The following is a 19,712-nucleotide window of genomic DNA, read 5'->3' as shown; positions in this document are numbered from 1 at the left end:
GCGGCCTTTACTGGATGCCCAAGAAGTCCTTCTGGAGGGGTTGGGGCTGCTTGATGAGGCAGATAGGGTCTCAGCAATGAGCAGACACAAAAGGTAGGCCCACACCCCAGGAGCCCATGGATTAGCAAGGTTAGTAATGAGTATCTTTACCTTGTTCTTAACACCTTTTCTTAGCCCTGTGCAGGGGGTTGTTACAATCAGAAAGCAGAGGGTCAAGATTTCTCCTCATTCCGTCTTCCCAGTCCCTGCAGCACCTCTGAACTACAACCCCCTTCTGAATCCTAAGGGATTATATACCTCATGTCCCCACCCCCCAAAGCCTCCTGTCACAAAACTGATAGAAAAGGGGACCCAATTCCTCATTTGTAAAGTGAAGACAGGAGTTGAAACCTCCTTTTGGCAGAGGGACCTGTCAAACCAACCCCAGGAGGCACCCCCCTGTGGGAAGCAAGGCAGAGTGGAGCGACTGTGGTTGAAGCGGGGTGAGCGGCCCCGAGCCCGGCCCACCCTCTTCTGTGCTGGCTTCTGACGCGCTTCTGGGAAACCTAGAGCCTTGGGAGAAGGCGGGTCTAGGGGTCGGGATGTGGGAGAGGAGATGGCTGGCTGCCTACCTTTCTGTAGAATTTTGAACTTCCGTACCGCGTACAAGCCTCACCTGGCTAAAAACAAAGAGAATTTAAGAAAGAGGACAATGCTGAAGGAATAATGCTCTCTGAAGTATCATCCTTAATTCAAGAAGTCTCTGATTCTGCAGGTTACATCTGGACATGCTTTATTCTTTGTGAATTCATTACACCACATATCGACAGTGGAACCGATCGAAGTGTCATGTCAGTCAGTGATCCGTGGTGGTCTCCCAGTCGAAGCAGCGGGTGGAGGGAAGCGCGCAGCCCGCACAGGCAGGCAGACGCGGCTGTGAACGCAGGTGCTGCTGCTTCTTGGGCCCAGGACCTCGCACAAGTCCCTCACCCTCTCTGGGACCCCCGTCTCTGCTCTCGTGAGTGGGGGGTAATGGTGCCAGCAGGGCTGTCGCGCATGTTAAAAGAATGGATGCACAGCAAGAAACACACAGCAGGTGTTTGATACACGGGCACTACCGTAGTTACAGGAAAGTGAAATAAAAACACCAAACACCTAAATCCAAAACAACACTATAAGGCCATTCTGATTCTGGCTAGGTCCTGGGGCAACACCCACCCCACGACAGGCATGGGCACGCTGTCCTGTTTCCCGCTGGGCTGACGAGAGCACCAGGAGGTCAGGGTGGTCTTACTCGATACCCTCCCAGCTGCCCGACACTGGGCATGACGCAGGTGCCATCTCATTCGGCGTCCCCTTAGGCGGCTGCCCGGAACGGCAACTGGGTCTCCCCCGGCTCGCTGACTGTGGCCAGATGGTGGGGGCGCCCACAGCCCTATACCTGGGGCTCGGTGAGAAGAGCTGGGCCGCCTGGCAGTGTTGGCCACGGGCACAGGCAGGGTGTGCGGCAGCCCCGTAGCCTATGTGCTGACCCTGGGCCATTTTAATGAAATGCCGCTTTTCTGAATTGGCTCATCTTCTACCTCGCTCACGAGGACGCTTTTCTTTGGGACACGCTAAAAGCATGCTAACGGCCCGCTGACTTCTGTAAAGGAGGAGAGCCATTTTCTCACACCCTGTGTAAAATGAGTGGGACTCCAATGCTGAAGCCCCAGCATGTGGGGGGGAAGGACAGGAAATCCTACTTCTAAGGTTCCCACTATGTGCGGCATGCTCAGATGACTCCGCTCACCCCCGCTGAACACCATCCCTCCTCTGCAGAGGAAGGAAGGTAAACTGGCAGGTGCGGCTGGAATTTGGGCCCAAGGCCTGTTTACTTACTTCCGGCAGTGGCGCTCACCCTGACGCATGGAGCTGCCCAGGGGCTAGAGCCCAGCCCGGCACCCGGCCATACCCCAGACCCTGACTCATCAGCCCAGGGTGGGGCCCGATGAGAACGTGTTTGTTCGTGCTCCCCTCCCAACCAGTGGCTCCGATGGATGCCAGGGTCCGGGATGCTGTTCCAAGGTCTGTGCTCTGGGTGGCAGGGGCCTCGCTGGGCCATGGAGGCTTCCAGGGCTGCTTCGGCCCCAGCCACATGGCTTGTGTCACTGCTGGGGTCAGGGCTGGACCAAAGAGGTCACCAGTCCATGTGCTCCCCTTCCCTGCAAGACCACGGAGCAGCTGCGCGGCCACGGTGCGCTGCACCGCTGGCTCACTGAGACGCTCTCTGGGCCTCGGTTCCCTCCCAGGGAGAGTGAGGCCCACCACTGAGCTTCCTCAGAGGTGTCCCCGGACAGCCGCTGGGAAAGAGCTGGGGAAAGAGCAGAGGGTACTGCTCTGCTACAAAGAATGCCAGCCAGGAATACCAAAACTAGCTTTAATTTGTCCAAAAGTCACATTGAGCCATGTAAAAACTTTCTGGGATGGAGGCCCAGAGAGAGTCCATGCTGCCTGAGGCCAAGGGGTTTCTAGAAGTTCTCCAGCAAGCCGAGGATGCGCTTCTGCTCGTTCTCCCGGAACTCCGGGCTCCGGCCATCACCGATGTTCTCTGCATACTCTGGGGAGACAAAGACAACGTGAGGCGTGGATCCAAGGTGCACGGCTGGGTCCCTACATGCCCTTCCCTAAATCTTGCTCCTGCTGAGGCGCGTGCCGTGCTAAAGACCCCGACGCCAACCACCACCCCGCCCCAGGGCAGCTGGGGCCCAACTCCTGGGTCCTGCATTCGAGAAGCTCAGTCATCAGGGCCCAGCTCTCCCGTCCTCACTCAGGGGCCTCCCCAGCCGCACCCCTCACCCGCGCACGAGAAGTGGATGCCTGTAACGGGCACGTTCGTTCCGGCCAGTGTTTGTCAAGAGTGTGACCCGACCAGCAGCAGCGGCAGCAGGCAGCAACTTGTTAGAAAGGCAGACTGTGGGGCCCAACTCAGACCCACTTACAGACCACGCAGTCCGTGTGAACCAGCCCTTCAGGGAATGACGCACAGAAGTCTGAGAACCACCATTTGAGGCCACGGGGATAAAGTAATGATCAAAAGAGATGAAAATCTCTGCTCTTGTGAAGCCTACTTTCTAGTGGGGAAACAACCAGGTAAATAAATAACAGAGACGGGGCTGTCAGAAGGCCTCACAGACATGTGATGAAGACGTGCAGCAAACTCCTGTGGGGAGGTCTGCGAGTGAGCGGCAGAGGGCTGGCCAGTGAAGACTGAGTGGGGAGCTCGCCTGGCTCGGTGGAGGGTGAGTGTGGAGGTCTGTGTGGCCCGAGCTCCGCATGGGGGACAAGAAGGGGCAGGCACAGACCACAGGGCCTGTGCTCTGCTGCAAAGACTCTGGCCTTTCCTCTGTGACCAGAGCTGTGGGAGGGCTCCACTCCAGCGGCTGTGTGGGATATGCCCTGAAGGGGACAAGGGCAGAAGGAGGCAGATGTGATTTGATGGTGACCGGGACCAAGAAGGTCACAGTGGGGGCGAGAAGTCTTCAGATCTTACATGCATTCTGAAGCCAGGCTGGAAGTGGGGCGGCAGAGAGACACGTGGATATTGACACCACCAAGAAGTATGACTGAGTTGTGGAGAAGGTGACAGCAAGCCTCGAACTCCCCCCATGAGGTGACCAGGTGCTGCACCACTAAGGAGGGGTCAGAGTACAGTCCCCTGATGTGAGATTCAAACAGCTGGAAGTTTTTCGGTAAATGGGGAGGTGGGAGAAACAATGGCGTCGAGATGCCCATCCCCTGTCGTCAGTGGCAGGAGGATGTGGGAAAAAAGCACCACCACGGGAGAGGGGGGTTCCGGCGCCCAGAGGCAAGGAGAGGGAGGAGGGTACAGAGGATGGCACTGAAGACAGATCTCCAAAGAACACCATCAGAGTGGCAACGTAGGTCACCGCGTGATCCGCTTAACCCACACACCCCAGCACAATACTTGTAGCTCTCCATTTCATTTTCAGAAGTATCCCCCCTCCAATTATATACTCACGCTGGTTTTAGGGGGTGGGGGCATATGGTGCAGAAATGCTGTGGATCTTAGGGACTGGAGGGCAGGAAATGGGGGCGGGGAGTGGGCTTCCTATAGTGAGTCCCAGGAGGAAGGATACAGAATGTGCCAGAAGGGAAGGGAGGCCAGCATTCTCACTGCCCACAATCCCAGAGGGAAGATGGTGTGACATCGTGGGCTGGGTTTGAACCCTGTCTCCAACTCACAATCCTAAGTGACCTTGGGAGGGTCTCCTCTGAAAATGTATGGGAAGTACTTGGCAAATAACAGATGTTCGAGACACACTAGCTCCTTCCCCGAGGCTCCTTTGCTCAGGCCAGCAGAGTCACGTGTGGAGAGCCCACATATCCTGTAGGTCCCTCTTAAAGGCCATCTTCTTGGTGAAGCCTACCTGGTCCTCTTCCTCTGGCTCCTGTCGTCAGGCCAGGGTCCCCATCACAGGCCTGAATTCTAGACCACCCTGAACTTGTTCTCCTCTCCCTCCAGATGGGGAGTTTCAGGAAGGCAGAGGCATGTGCCTTACTTTTGGCTGAATACCCAGCAGAGTCTGGCTGAGAGTCAACTATCAGTGTGGCGAGGTGCACAAGCTCTCCGAGCAGTGGATTAGGGCGATGGCTTGCCTCCCTGCCCCACTCCTCACACTGGGCAGCTTCAGGTAGAACAGAGAACCCTGGCCAGAGGCTTTTATATAATAAAACATCTGCTGAGCCAAATCAGACAAAGATTGGGGAGAGAAAAGAAAGTGTGCAACTCCTCCCCTGCTCCCTCCCACCCCCACTGTGCTGGGGAATAACTCTGCTCCTGCCACTTCTTCATTTTTCCTCCTTCCTCTTTATTACTTTGGACATGTGCCGGAAAACGGGATTTGGGATTCAGACATGTGCCAGCTGTGTGTCTCCCCCTGGAAATCATCCTCTTCCGTTAGATGCATCCATCACCTCCAGCAGCACATGGTTGTGATGCCTTCTATTAAAGGCCCCTTAAAGAAAGGGCTGGGGTGATGGGAGAACAGGATCCGGGCTGCGGAGACAGCTACGGGGCCATATGTAAGTGTTATCTCTTACTCACGTGTGAATGATCTAGTATTTGATGCCCCAGGAGACAGAGAAATGACCATTATAGCATTTAATACCCCCAGAGGCATGGTCTGGAAGCAAGAGTCTTAATGGATTGAACTAACACTTTGCTCTCCTAATGTATTCTCAGACCCAGGAGGGAGGGAAGTGGAGAAACAGTCTGATCCTTTGGGGCAGTGATTTTCCAACTCAAGCCAGCTTCCCTGTAGGGACTTAATCTCTTTCTAGAGACCTACAAGGTAGAGGAAAGCAGAGCCCGTATCAAGGGGATTAGAAAACACCAAGGCCTTCGAAAATCCAAGCACACAGAGCACCCATCCCACGGCCTGTCTCCCGCGGCTCTCTGTGGGGAAGGAGGAAGCCATCGGATTCGCCCTTCTCTGCGAATGGGTGGTGAATGGAACAGGCGCGATGTGGAAGAGGGGCTGTCTCCTCCGCAGCGCAGCGCGTGCTGGGCGGGTGTGTCTGGTGGCTCATCTGATCTTCGCAGCATCACACAAGGGAGAGAAGCCATTCTGGTTTGCAGATGAGGAAACTGAAGCTTATTAGAGAACTGGAGCAACGTGCCCAAGTCTGGGACGGTAGAGAGGCTGGGATTCAACCCAAAAGGTATAGGAGTTGGGAAAAAGGTACCTGAAGAGCCGGGGGCGGGGGAGCCAGGCCCCGAATTGGCATTGTCTTCCTTAAGCAATATGCTGCCTGGCCTGCTCTCCATCCTTTGGGGAGGAAAGTGCTCTGTGAGTGCTCCAGAGCAGCCCAGCCCCCCGGGGCTTCTGGCTACAAAGTGCTCCAGAAGGCTAAGACTCCAAATGCCATGTCCTGTGGTAAAGGGGCCCCAGTGGCCACAGGTGTGGAGCGGGTCAGAATGTCAGAACCAGCAGGGCTCTCAGAAATGTAGTACAACTCTGAAGGCCGGGTGACCGGCCAGCGCCCCACAGCAAGCCAGCCAGAGCCGGGCCCAGAACCAGGTCTGACGAGGCCCCAGTGCTCTTCCACGACCCCTGGCAGCTGGCACAGCTGTGCCATGCGCCCTCGCCCTCCACCCCCTACCCCTACTCATTCTTTGTTTCCACAGTAGAATCCTATTTAGAGAAAATCTTAGTGGTGCCAGCTACCTCTGGTTATTACAGCTGCTGCAGCAGTTTATAAATATTGAACAGATCCCTCCCAGAGGTCTTGGGGAAGAGTTCTCTTTGCTCTGTGCGTGCGTGTGTGTGTGCGTGCGCGCGCGCGTGTTTGTGTGTGTGTGTGTGTGTGTGTGTGTAAGAAAGGAAGAGAGAATGCAGGAGAAAGAGAGATGCTAGATGAAGGGGGAACTAGGAGTGGGGGAGCTGGGGGAGACGGGAGAGAAGAAGAGGGTGAGTCGGGCTGGAGAGAGTGAGAAAGGTGGTTCGCACATCAACTCCCTTCTCTACTGCCCCAGCATTTTCAAATGCTCTTATAATAAAGGCTTTGATGGAGCTCAAAAACAGGCAGCAGTGCTGAACGCATAAATATTAAAGCAAACTTTAGACAGCAGGTTTACTATTCAGACATGGAATACAAGCTGTTCTGTTTATGTTAAACGGGAGAGGGAGGGCCCCGGGGCTGGCGGAGGAGAACTATCTTCAGGGCAGAGACTTATGCCGCACTCATAAGCCTGGCTCGGACCCCTGAAACTGAAGCCTCAAATGCTCACCCTTCAAGAAATGCCGGAGGAAGAGGGGTGAGGGGAGGAGAAGAATGCCCCTCTCTGTCACACTGAAAACTTGGAAGACGCAAGAAACTGGTAAAGGAAAATGCATGTCTAACAGATTCCTTAATGACAGTGACAAGCCTGGAAGGTCTAGTGTCATACTTCCCTAGAAGGACATTCACCTGTAGCTACAGGACACAAGTCCATCAGAAATTCCATTGAAGTGACACCCATTTAAAGGAAAAGGATACCATCTGCTTCTCATGCTAACAGGGGTCATGTTCCCATTGCCCCGAGGACGCCTGAGTTGCTGGGAAAACACCCTCCCCTCCCCTCCCCTCCCAGGCCCCGAGAAGGAATCTGTCCGGGTGCTGGTCCACTGGCTTTCCTGCCAGCACCTGAGTCCAGGCTGCTGTCACCTCCAGGTCAAAGGATTAGGCTGAGGAAGCCAGGGAAGGAGGCTCCATTCGCTGAGCACATACTGTCCCAGCCGCCCAACTGTAGCTCGACTGAGCCTTCCCAAGGGGCAATATTCACTCTGGGTCTGTGTTTTACCGAGAGGAAACCAAGGCTCGAATGTGTTATCTACCAACTTAGCCAAAGTTGCAGAGAGAGCCAGAATCACGCGTGTCTGTGCATCTCCGATCTGTTTCCTGCCGGAGGAGATCACACATGGGTTCTAGCAGCAGAGGCGCTGACATGTAGCAAGCACGTGCTCCGTGCCAGCTGCGTGTCAGGGCTGTGCGTGCGGACGGCGCCTCCCCGGACTCTCACAGAACTTGGTGAGGCAGGTTATCTCCACCTCACAGATGAACGGCTGTGGCTTACGGAGGGTAACGAGCTGCCCAGGGTGAAATGCACGCCTCTCTCCAGGATTCTCTCCTGCCAGTGGTCGCAGCAGCCATGACCTGGGGCAAGTCATGCACATATCAAGAGGTCATCTAAAAAGAAATCCTGTCAGCTTCTGCAGTTTCAAAATGGCAGAGGCAATGCTCAGGCTACCAAGAGCCCCAAATCAACATGGAAATACATGTTTATGAGCTTCTAGAGGAGACTTCAAGCCATAATGAAAAAACAAATCAAAGGGCCAGGAGCCAATTTCTGAAAGCATTTTGAAGTCTTTGGCTCAGTCTTCTTGCCACCAATAAAAGAGTCTGGGGTTAGTAATCCTCTAAGCTTTCCCCTGCACAACAGCCCAGCAGCCATGCGGTCTTCTGGTAACTTTCGCCAGCGACCAAAACATTGAAGAGACTTGCCAGCAGCTTCCACGGTAACCCCTGGCACAAGTATTTACACTAAACAGTATTTCCAGGTCATAGCTCCCACACCACATCCAAGGAGGTGACCCCTTGATGATGGGCATCTGTGCCTGCCCTTAAGAGGTCAATCATGTGCTTCCAGAACCTCCTTAGTCACTTACCAGCTTCACGGAGACAGAAAGGACAAGGGTGGCTGCCAAGAACCAATGAAATGGGGGGAGGAGGGACAGGGAGTGAGTATTTAATGGGTACAGAGCTTCAGTTTTGCAAGATGAAAATTAAAGGTGTGGATAAGTGGTGGTGACGGTCGCAATGGTTACAATGGTAAATCTGACGTATATTTTACTACCACAAAGAGAAAGTACTTCCTCTGTGCAGCCCCCCTGGACCCTTGTTCCTTTTAATCTGCAGGAGAATGAACCATGCCTTCATGATTCCTGCTCTATGTCTTCACACTGACTTCATGCTGCCTTGTGTAGTGATCAGTCATTTCACCTGTGACGGGACTGTATGCTCCCAGGGGACAGGGACTCTTAAGTGTCTTGTTCATCTTAGGAGCCCGCCTAGTGCCCTGTGATGCCAACTCGGTGCTCCATAAAAGTGGATGCCCTCAATTTTCTTTCTTAAAAGACGGGAGGATTGGGGGCACCTGGGTGGCTCAGTCGTTAAGCACCTGCCTTTGGCTCAGGTCATGATCTGGGGTCCTGGGATCGAGCCCCACATCGGGCTCCCTGCTCAGTGGGAAGCCTGCATCTCCCTCTCTCACTACCCCCTGCTTGAATTCCCTCTCACTGTTTCTCTCTGTCAAATAACTAAATAAAATCTTAAAAAAAAAAAAAAAAAAAAAAAAGATGGGAGGACTGTTTAAGCCAATCGACAAAGTTAGAGGTTTCCTTTCTGCCAGATGAAAGACCGACTGTGTATAGTTCCGAGTTTTGGTTTGGTTTTCAACAGTGTTAGTGACTCACGTGCAGGGCACAAGACTACAGGCAGGAAGACTGTCAGGTCCTCCTGGAGCACACGGTGTGGCCCGCCCTTCCCCGGGAAGAGACCACCCTCTCCTACGTGCGCTCCCCAGTGCTCAGGCCTGGAGCAGCTGCCCGCTCCAGGGAAGGCTGGACTTTGGGAGCGCCGAGTAAGCAGTCTGCAGAAAGAGGGACTTTAATGAGCCATCAATTATTCCCAGCTCTCTTGGCACCCCCCAACAGAAGAGGAGGGAGGAAAATGGTGAGAAAGGGGACTGAGATACAACGGGAAAAGTCCCCTGCTGGGCTTGCCTCATCAGCGTTTTCCTGCGACCTCAAGGGATACATCAGCTGTCATCCTGCCAGCAAAACTTAGGAAATATGTAGGCCATAAAATCAAAGAAAGAGCTTGCATCTAATTAGTATGTTAAAAAAAAAAAAAAAAAAAGGAAGCAACCCAAACTGAAAAACAAAATTAAAATCAAAGAGGACAGACTGATGAGCTGGTTTTCTTTATGGGCCTTTGTTTTCTCATGTTTTTGATGGAAGGAAGGGTGGAGGAAGAAGGGGGAGGGAGTGGAGGCTTTTAAAGGGGAGGGCCTGAGCAGAGCCTCGTCATCCACCCCGCCCCAGCCGGCCTGACCCCTTTTCAACACCAACAGGGCCCTGAGAAGCTTGCTGGCTGCAGACAGGCAGGCCACAGGGCTCGGCTTCCTGGCACACCACCACATGCAGAAGGGCTTCCCCGAGGTGGGAGTGGGAGCGAGCCAGGGCGGGCGCCTGCAGTGCACAGAGAGTCGATAACCCTTTGATGTCCTGTCCTACCCCTGGGTCTCTTCTCTCTCTGCCTGGAATGTGTCTTTACCCCTGGAACACTCTTTCCATTCCTGGGAGGAGCCTCTCCCCACAGGAATGGCCTGTCCCTCCAGAACTGCTCTTACCACTCTGTTAGCAGGCCGTTCACAACTTCAACCAGCACTTAGCATGCTGTAATTAGTTCCAAGTATCTCTCCCCACCAGACGTGAAGTCTCAAAAATACGGCTTATGCTCACTCTCTTTGCCTCTCAAGTCCTGAACCCAGAGCCAGGCACTCGGCAAATGCCAGCTGAGAAGCTGCTGGAGCATGTATTTCGCTTCAAGTATGGCTGGTCACTTACACACCGGTGTCCCCCGGATTATAAACCCCATGAGGGCAGGCGCTGTGCAGCACCCGAGGATAGTATCCAGCACGGTGCTTAGCCCTGAGGAAAGTCTCAGCAAACATCTGCCAAATTCAACTTGCACAAAGGTGGGGCTGAAGTTAACAATATGTAAGATACTCAGTGGGTTCTCCTTCCGTGCCCAGCACGGCTCTGGGGGCTGAGGAGACATGGTGAACAAGCCAGACAACGTCCCTACGTTACAGAGCTTACATTTTCATGTGTGAGACACACAAAACGAGTAAACAAAGCCATAAATAAAAACAATTACAGATTGTAATAAAGGCTAGGAAGGAAATAAACTGGGTGCTATGATGGGAAGTAACAGATGGAGACAGCCGCACGGATTCAAGATGGAGTCTAGAGGCGGATCTGGCGGATTTACTACTCTGTGGCTGCACAGGGCGCGGAGGGAGAAAGAAGGGCTGGCCCGAGGCTCCGGCACAGCTGGGGGGAAAGAAAGCAACAGCGGCCAGGACCAAGAGTGGCGGGAACGCAGGCGGCATCTGTGCATCAGCAAACAAACCTCCGCTCTGCGTCAGTGTGTGCCCGACACCCCACGAGACCCTGGGGGGCTAGACGGTGCTCTGAGGGAGACAGAGCCCGGCTCACAACCACTGGAAACTCCGAATAACCTAAGGTATACATGTGAGGATTTCACAAAGGAAACATCCACCTACTCCGTGTCAGTACCCGTTAAAACACCTTTTCTTCCTCAGAAGATCACTGTTTTGATTGCAGGGACGGAGGTGCAGGAAGAAGTAGAAATGCGAGAGAGAAGAGCTGAGAGTGATAAAAAGTTCTAATTGAACAAGTGGGCGTTAGACGGAAATGCCATTTAAGAACCGGAGATGCAAATCAGCACAGCTACACCCCGGGGAGGAGGCGGCATGCCACGCTGCGCGGTAATTCAGGTGAACGCGACACCGAGAGGGGAAGGAGCACCCGGGATGCCGTCGTGGAAGGCAGGGTGCTGGGCTTGCTTCGTGAACGGTTTCCCTTTCTGCTTTCTCTGAGGGAGAAAACAAGATTCTAATACCTCAAATTCTCCATCTGCAAAATGGACATGATGGCGGTCCCGCTGGCACCTGCCCGGGGCGGCTGTGCTGAACACGGGGCTTCCTGCTCCCATGCCTTCACACACACCGTTCTGTCGTTCTGGGATGTCCTGGCCCCAGCTGCTAAGACCCACTTTGATGCCACTTTCACAAGACTTGCCATAAGACTGTAGCCATGCCTCACTTACAGTAACGATGAAGACAATTATCACCATCGTATTTCATAATATTCATAACAGCTAACATTTACGGAGAACTTATTAAGGGCCGGTATTTCAATCTATCATCTTATTTAATTTTCTCACCTATACTATGAGATCACATAGCAAATGGGTATCTCGCTCCAGGTGACACAGTAAGTAACAGAGCCAGGATTCAGTTCCAGGAGGCGGATCCCAGAGACCATGGCTCTTAATTTCTCTCCACCTTAATATATATACCATTTATCTTCACATTTCATCCCCCTGCCTGAACTGGGAGTTATAAGCCACTTACAGGCAAACCCTTAGAGTAAACCTAGCCTACTCCTTCACCTTGTAAATGGGCAGAATATGGGCCAGAGTGGGAAAATGAATATCTGCTCATAGCGACCAGTCTGTCCTGGCTCTCTCTGACCTCTGGCAGGAGCCATACCACGAAGTCCAATACGAGCATCTATACTGCTGTGTGTGTGAGTCTGTGCTAAGGGGCCCACGGGCATGGCCACAGAGTCCAGCTCTGGTATCCTTGTGAGTGCGAGCCTGCTCACCACTGCAGGCCTCATAAGCCACTCCAAGCTGAGGAAGGTCCCAAAGATGTCACGGCATCTGAGGGACTCCCTGGGGTAACTGAGGGCAGTGGGGAGGCTCACCTGACCAAGCACTGTCTGGGTGGCAGGCACTACCTACCACTGGGCACTAGACTGGACGCTGTCATGCAGTGTCTCCTGAACCTTTGCAAAAGTTCTAGATCACACTCACACAGCTAGGGGAAGGCAGGGTCAAGGCTGCATGGCAGGTCTGCTCTTTTTGCCACACTACACTGCCTCAGATTCACTTCCTGCGGTCTTGCATGATTCTGGGGATTTCCTGTTACTTCCTTGTTTTTTTTTCTCCCAAAGAAAGCCATTTCCTTCCACTACATGTAGTTTGCAACTGGATTTTGTATTTTTTTTTGTCTTCTTTTTCTTTTAAATTCTTAACAAATATTTCTAAGCCTTGCTGCCTCTCGTGTGTTACACGTTCTTTAAATGCTGGAACGGAAGGGTCAGAGGCATAGAATGAATACCTAGGCTAGTCTTCGGCATCCTAACAGAGACGATCTGGACCCACAGTGCACGTGACAACACACTGAAGCCTGCGGTGCAGAGAATGCTGGGCACCAAATGCCGGGAGCCTCAGACACAAGCAGCACCAACTCACCCTTGATAATGTGTCTGACGATCTTGATGGAGCTCCCCCGCATGTTTAGGATCTGGTGAACCCTCTGGCGAATCTACGAGGAAGGGGAAGGGAGGGGAGAGAAAGGGAAAGCACTGTTTGTCCTGGCAGACACCAGCATCCATCCTGTGGAGAGCATGCCCCGCACACCCACCCCTGATGGAGCGGGCCCACACAGAGCGCAGGGAGGCAAGGAGAGTGGATCCCCTTCTTTCTCGGAGTCTCCGCCCAGGCAGGGGCTCAGGAAGGAGGCAGGCGTGGACAGGCCCCTTGGGGGCAGCCCCTCCTACCTGGGGCACGTTGGCATTGCAGATCTCCGCCATGATGTAGCAGATGTGCTGAAGGACAAAGAGCCCCGCGTCCAAGCGCCGGAGGTAGAACTCGTCCTCCGTGTCGTTGTCTATGATCTCCCCGCGCCGGACCATGTCCTGCAAGCAAATGAGCATTGGGGACAAATGAGCTGGCCAGTGAGCCCACAGTACACAAAAGAATGGCAACTACAACAACAATGACAAGAGCACCAGGAGACCATTCCATTGTGGTCTCCTGCTCCGCCCATTATCTTCTAAAGTCTCCTCCTTACCTTTTCATTTTTAATGGACTAGAGGCCCAGGGAGTCAGATTAAAGCCCTTTTTTTCCCTATGCAGTCAAGGCCAAAATGATCTCATCCCCATATTCAATCTGAAAAATAAGCTGACAGGGACACAAATCTCAGCTCTATCTGCTTCCAGCCATTCTTCACTCTTTGTTTCTGGTCCCCGTACATCACCTCTCTGGAAGACCTGTGGATCTCTTTCCCTTCGCAGTCAGGTGGAACTTGGGAGGAGTGGTTCCGTGTCCACAAGTCTGTCTTGCTGCCCTGGTGAGGCTGAGGGCGATGGCACAGGCCGTACACGCGCCCCTCGGGCTCACACCACATCAGCAGCAAAACGCCACCACCCCTTCTGTGGCGCTTCACCAGCAGGCACTCCCCTAGGCCGACACCCCGACGAGTGACAGGAGTCTCCTTCCTCAACCGCGGCAACTCCAGACCTATCCGTCTTGCTGTCCCCAGATGTATTCCTCTTTAGCAGATTCTTTTCTTAAACAGTTTTACTGAGATACAATTCACATACCACACAATTTGCCCGTCTAAAGTGCACTGTGTACCGGCTTCTGGTGCGCTCAGAGCTGTGTGACCGGCACAATGGTAGGACAAGTCCACCACCACCCCTGAGCCCCCCAGCTAGCAGATTATCACCGCCTCTGCCACCAGAGCTCCTCTTCCCACCTCTGGGCCTTCACTGCCTTCCCTCCTCGGGATCCTGGGGTATCTCTGAGGCCAGTGCTGCCTTTATGCTACCTCCACCGCTCACCTTCCCTGGTGACAAGGCTAACACTGCTCCTCTCCACACGCCTCTTCCGCACACGACCTGCTCCCACACGCCACGCTCGCACAGATCCCCACCGTAACCCTCCTCCGTTGTTAACGCCCTGTCTCCAACTCCCTTCATAAGGGTGCACTATGAACTCTGGTAAGGCAGGGACTGAATTCTGTCTTCATGTCTCCACTCAGTAAACATCCACACACTGAACGAAAGGGAAAAGACATCTCTGTTTCGGGCTGTCGGCTCTCAGGAGTAGGAACTGGGAGTCGGACTCGTTCCATGTGACTGGCAGACTGGCTTGAGAAGACAGGTGCTTGACACATGCTTTTGATGACAACGATCCATTTCTTAATTCTGTCAGTAGTTTTATGGCTGCGGTTCCCTCTGACAGCTCGGGCTCCTATCACTGATGGAAGCCCCTGGGACCCTGCTTTCCACTCTCCCAAACTTGGAGGACTTACTGCTTGGTCATCAATCTCCAAAGAGAACCCTTAGAGACTATTTAGACGCAGATAATGCTCTTCTTTATTTGCCCAAGGGGCCGGCCTGTAGCAACACAAGGCTACTTTTCATCTCGCTCCTAAAGGCCTCTGTCTGAGGCAAAGGACGGCTGCCCTGTCTGGCAAATCAGCACCGCTAATTCCTAGCTTCATTTAGTAGCAAATTCCTTGGTAATCTGGTAATGGTGTTAATGTTCATGAGGTAGTCATGGAGCACTGGACTGATGTCCGAGGAGTTTAAAAATAGAAGGGTCTCTTTACTTTCTCATTTACTCATAATTGTAACTTCCTGCTCCAGAACTCCTAAGTGTTCAGCAGCTGGGGGCACAGGAAGCAAAATCACTCCTGACTTCCACTCATGCAAAGAGCATTTGCTGCTAATACTTTACATTTCTATAATGCTGTAGAGTTTAAAGTGTCATTATATCTACGGTTCTGACTACCACATTGAAAGAGAGCCGGGGGGGGGGGATTATTAATCCCATCGTACAAATCAGAATCAAAGGCACACAGAGGTTAAGTAAGTTGCCTGTAATTACATGATTACCAGTTACTAGAATATGGACCCCCTGGGGATGGGAATCCTGTCTGATTCACCTCTGAAGTGGAGAAGATGAACGTAACACCAAGTGCTCAGATCGCAGCCCAGGTAAGCACCCAGCAGCAAGGGTACCATTCTAAGCATTGACTTAAGGCAGAAAAAGAATGAAAATGGAGGTAAGGGGATGCTCTGGTCTTAGTCATGGAGGGGCCGACTGTCTGGGGAGGCCATAGGGACCCAGGAAATGACCAGAGAGTAATATGATATTAAAGATAATGACAGGTGGTGGGTGCTGATCAGGGTTGGCTAAGACAGGAGGGCACCCAGGAAGAAGGGACTCCCGGGCAGCCTTTCCAGCTCCTGAGAGACAGCAGAATGAAGGCCTTCAGGATGAGGCCTTACAGGGGTCTGAGACCTCGTGCAGCTCATTGCTCTCTGCTCACCAGCAACCTCGCCCCCCCAGCCCCCCTGCCTTGCACACAGAACAGACAGGCCTGCCCTCTGCTCTCTGTCTCTTCACCGTTGCTGGCGATGTTGGTACTAGTCCCACCCCCTAATCTCTATCATAATATAGTTAAAGCCTATAATGGGATATTGCTTTCAAAAATTTTCCTGAGAGTTTTACAAGTTGGAAAACTTTTCAAAGTTTTCCAACTTGTAAACTTTTCCAACTACTAGGATTTTTCAGTCTGGAAAACCCTCAAGACTTTGATTTATCCATTTACGGCGTCTCCCATGACCCGCCTTCCAGCAGTTATTCCGATGTGTGCCTCTCACATGTAGGCTCCTTAGAAGAGCTGTGTTTCAGTCTTCTTTGTGCCCTAGAAAGCACCTCACATACCACTTTGAGCACAGCAGGCTCTTGGAAAGCATTTGTCAAACAGGACTGGGAAACGCAGCTAGAAGTTCAGTGCTGCTTAAGGAGCTGTGTGTGCTAAGACTCCCGTGGATAGGGAGAGGGGGAAGCATCAGACGTGGTGAGGGACAGGACCATGGTGGACCAGCTGATGGGGGCCTGAATGCTGGCGAGAGAACTGAGACACAATGGGCTGCAGGCTGGGGCGTGTGGGTGGCTCAGTGGGTTAAGCCTCTGCCTTCAGCTCGTCGTGGTCTTGGGGTCCTAAGATCGAGCCCCTCGTCAGGCTCTCTGCTTGGCAGGGAGCCTGCTTCCTCCTCTCTCTCTGCCTGCCTCTCTGACCACTTGTGATCTCTGTCTGTCAAATAAATAAATAAAATCTTCAAAAAAAAAAAATTAAAAAAAAAAAAAAAAGGGCTGCAGGCTGCCTGTGCAGGAAAATGTCAAACAGGGGAACAGGCAACTCCTGTGTGACAGACACGCCGGCTCACAGCCCTGAGAGGCAAGCAGAGTGCATGGCTGGGAGGCTGCAGTACCAGCCTCCGTGAGGAGCTGATCAGACGGAGGAGAGAAGAGGTGAGAGAAGAGGTGACGAAGCCCTTAGAGGTTTGCAAACATGGAAACTGGGAGAGGAACACATTTCATTTGTCCACCTGATAAAGATTTCCTGAACACCAAAAGGTGGGCCAGGTACTGGATGATGAATTAAGAGTCCACATCGTCAAGGAGATTAGAGCCTAATAACATTGCCAAATTATTAATTTTTAAAAATGTAATAATGCCTATGATCAAGGGCCTCTCAAATGGTACCACATGCTGTGGGCACCCAGGACACACTTTGTCTGTCTAGAGGGGTCAAAAGACTTCATAGGAAATGTACATTTGAGGTGGACTCTGTAGGAGTCTGATAGGCTGAAAAGGGCATTCTAAGCAGAAGGAGAAACAGCATGGATCAAGGCACGGAAAAGTCAGCTTGGCTAGGGTGAGAGAGATCAACAGTGGAACATCAGTATCACTAAAAGAAAGGTTAGAAAGGAAGAAGGGAGTGTGGTCTTTTGCTTATAAAGACGCTGGCTGTCGGCAGATGATATTATTTTGATTGATTGCTACAGATGAGGCACTGTAGGAGGTCTGAATACAGACCTCTGCCGCCACCATCCATCCACCTCAGAGGGCCAGCCAGTGTTTACGGAGGGCTCGTTGCGTGTCAGACTGAGTCTAAGTGCGTTTAAATTCCTTTGCTTCTCACAAATATTGGAGGAAATGGGACTCGGCAGAGCAGTCTCCCCAAGGCCAGTGGGTGGCAGAACTGGGACTCAAAACCAAGGCTCAAACCCAAGTTTCATGCTGCCATGTTTGCGTGGGTGCGGGTTTCGGAGCTGTTTCCGAGAACAAAGATGCTCACTAAGAGTGGTAGAGGCTCAAGAATGGAGCACAGCAAAATTAAGTTTCTTCCTTCCTGGTGCTTTTTCCTTTTCCACACTCTCCCCTACGATCTTATCTTCTTTTAACCAGACAGGCACATACTGTACCTTCCCGTTTCTCTAAATATTGTCATCCAGAAAGGACGGACCCAAGAGACCAATGCCAAACTCCATTTTTGTCTCTCTCCTTAGAACTTCAAGACTCTGACAACGTTCAAGTCAACATTCTACTTTTAGATATACGGCCAGATGATTTGAAAGGGAAAATTTCAAGTGTAGATCTGAGATGCGGCTTTAGCTCATCTCCAAGAAAGGCATCACCGTCGCTGGGCTGAACATGCACAAAGATGAAACAGAGATTGGCTTCTAAGACGAAGTCTCTGCCCTGACAGTTTCAGAAGCATCATAGAAACCAGCAAGCAGAGAAGGTGACTGCTGTCAGGATAGCACCTTATCTAGCCTGGTACGACTCGGTGGCAGGGAATATTTACTGCTGACTGCATTCAGAAAAGTTGAGCGGAAACGTGTACTCAGTGTTTAAAGGGAAATAAAAGAAGCAAGATGGTTATGTATCATTCTGAGAGCAAATAAGAAAGTTTGGGGAGGGGCGCCTGGGTGGCTCAGCAAGTTAAAGCCTCTGCGTTTGCTCACGTCATGATCCCAGGGTCCTGGGATCGAGCCCTGGATTGGGTTCTCTGCTCAGCAGGGAGCATGCTTCCCCCCACCCCCTGTCCCCGCCTACTGTGATCTCTGTCTGCCAAATAAATAAATAAATAATCTCAAAAAAAAAAAAAAAAGAAAGAAAGAAAGTTTGGGGACAGTTCTTTTGGAATATCTTCTCGAGTTTTGGTCTGTCTTAAGAAGAAGGAGGATCATATATAACCTTTATTATAAATGGATTAATGAATTTCTGCTTCCTTTCTGGATTCTAAGATACCAGATTAAAAAAACTGATGTGGACGTAAGGAAGTGGACCTAACCGTGGAAAGACTTCTCGGGGTGTCTAAGACTCCAAGATAGCTGCTGGTACAACCCAACTCATACTCATGATCATCTGGCTAGGACTCAGTCTCTGAAGTAATAGAAAAGTAACATTAACATTCTAGCATCACCACAAGCTTTTCCCTACTGTCTTATTTTCCTCACAGAAGGCTCTGGAAGAACTGAAGGAGTCCGATTTAGAAAACTCTGATGGTTACATACTAGTAGCACATAAGTAGACTTGCCTCACTAGCGGTAGGGAGCAAATGACTTCTGCCCCATTGACCAGTGAGACATCCTTCAAAGTGACTGACAAGGAAAAGAGTGAGGCTGGCTGGCCCACGCAGAGATTAAACCTGCAGCTCCCCAGTCTCAGCACGTGGGCACCAAACCTAGTAACATGAGTATAACAGGCCCAAACATGAGTATAATAGCCCCATTCTAAAAAGATACCTAACTTCCCTTGCCTTCTTTCCCTCTTAAGAGATCCTCTGACATTACAAGAAGCATTTAGACACTGGATTTTCTGAATGATGATGTATTAATTCTATAAACAGGTTCCTCTGCCAAGATTGGACAGAGTACTAAATAAACTAACACTTGCTAACTTACTGGTGTCCTTAGAGAGGTCATCTAACTTTTCATGGCCTTGGCTTCTTTGCTTGGAAACGAGAAGCCTGCCCTGGATCAGGGAAGGAAAACAGGTTTCACTTGGAGCGCCCACTCTCACGCACCTCAGTGGTGGTCAAGTGCTCAAAGTGGAAAAGGGCTGGGGGACTAATGGGAGCTTGTGCAGGAGGAGCCCTGAGACCAGTTAAGCTGTATCTGCGCTGACGGCAGGGTGGGGAGTGGCAGGAGGCGCCAACTGTCTCCCTGATCTCGTGCTCTAGATGGCTCCTTTCAGCTTTGATAAACCAGGGCAAATCTACAACTGAGCCACCTCCATCACCAGACAGGATGGATTTCTGCCTGTATCTGGGTGTTGGTATGGACGGACTGAAGCTGTTGACTAGTGGTGCTCCCAGACAGTCAGAAGAGCCACTGTGACAAAGGCCTCAGGTAGGAGACAGGGAGCATCACCCTGACATGACGTAGTGGTCAGCACTGACAACGAGCTCATTCTCTCACAGTAAATTAGACTTCCTCGTCCCAAAGAGATGAGCCCTGGATCTGCTGCTACATTGGACAGGACATCTTTAAACAATCTAGTCATGAAAATCGAGTGTTCTTCAAATGGCAAGACGATTAACAGAGATTAAAGAGAAATTCCAAAAATCCAGTAACTTCCTCAAGTATCGTAAACATATCTACTTTAAAAAATTTCAGAGTGACTGTCTGCCTGTGCTTGCTCTCGCTTCTCTATGACAAATAAA

At 51.7% G+C, this 19,712-nt stretch overlaps 1 protein-coding gene across 1 annotated transcript in view; it reads right to left on the bottom strand.

Moving 5' to 3' along the window:
* Positions 1-2,384: 2,384 nt before the first annotated feature.
* CTNNBL1 (catenin beta like 1) overlaps positions 2,385-19,712 on the bottom strand; it is a 126,965-nt gene continuing 109,637 nt past the window's right edge. Inside the window, exons 13-15 of the mRNA XM_082746316.1 lie at positions 12,960-13,097; positions 12,652-12,724; positions 2,385-2,578 (exon numbers count right to left, since the gene is read on the bottom strand). Of these exons, the coding sequence (XP_082602442.1) occupies positions 2,490-2,578; positions 12,652-12,724; positions 12,960-13,097 (300 nt within the window). The 3' untranslated portion in view covers positions 2,385-2,489. The remainder of the gene's footprint in view (positions 2,579-12,651; positions 12,725-12,959; positions 13,098-19,712) is intronic.

The sequence above is a fragment of the Mustela nivalis genome, assembly GCF_964662115.1.
Source record: "Mustela nivalis genome assembly, chromosome: 8".
In the NCBI taxonomy this organism is placed as follows: Eukaryota; Metazoa; Chordata; class Mammalia; order Carnivora; family Mustelidae; genus Mustela; species Mustela nivalis.
Note: the sequence above shows the minus strand (reverse complement) of the source record. Positions and strands in the feature narration are given on the sequence as shown.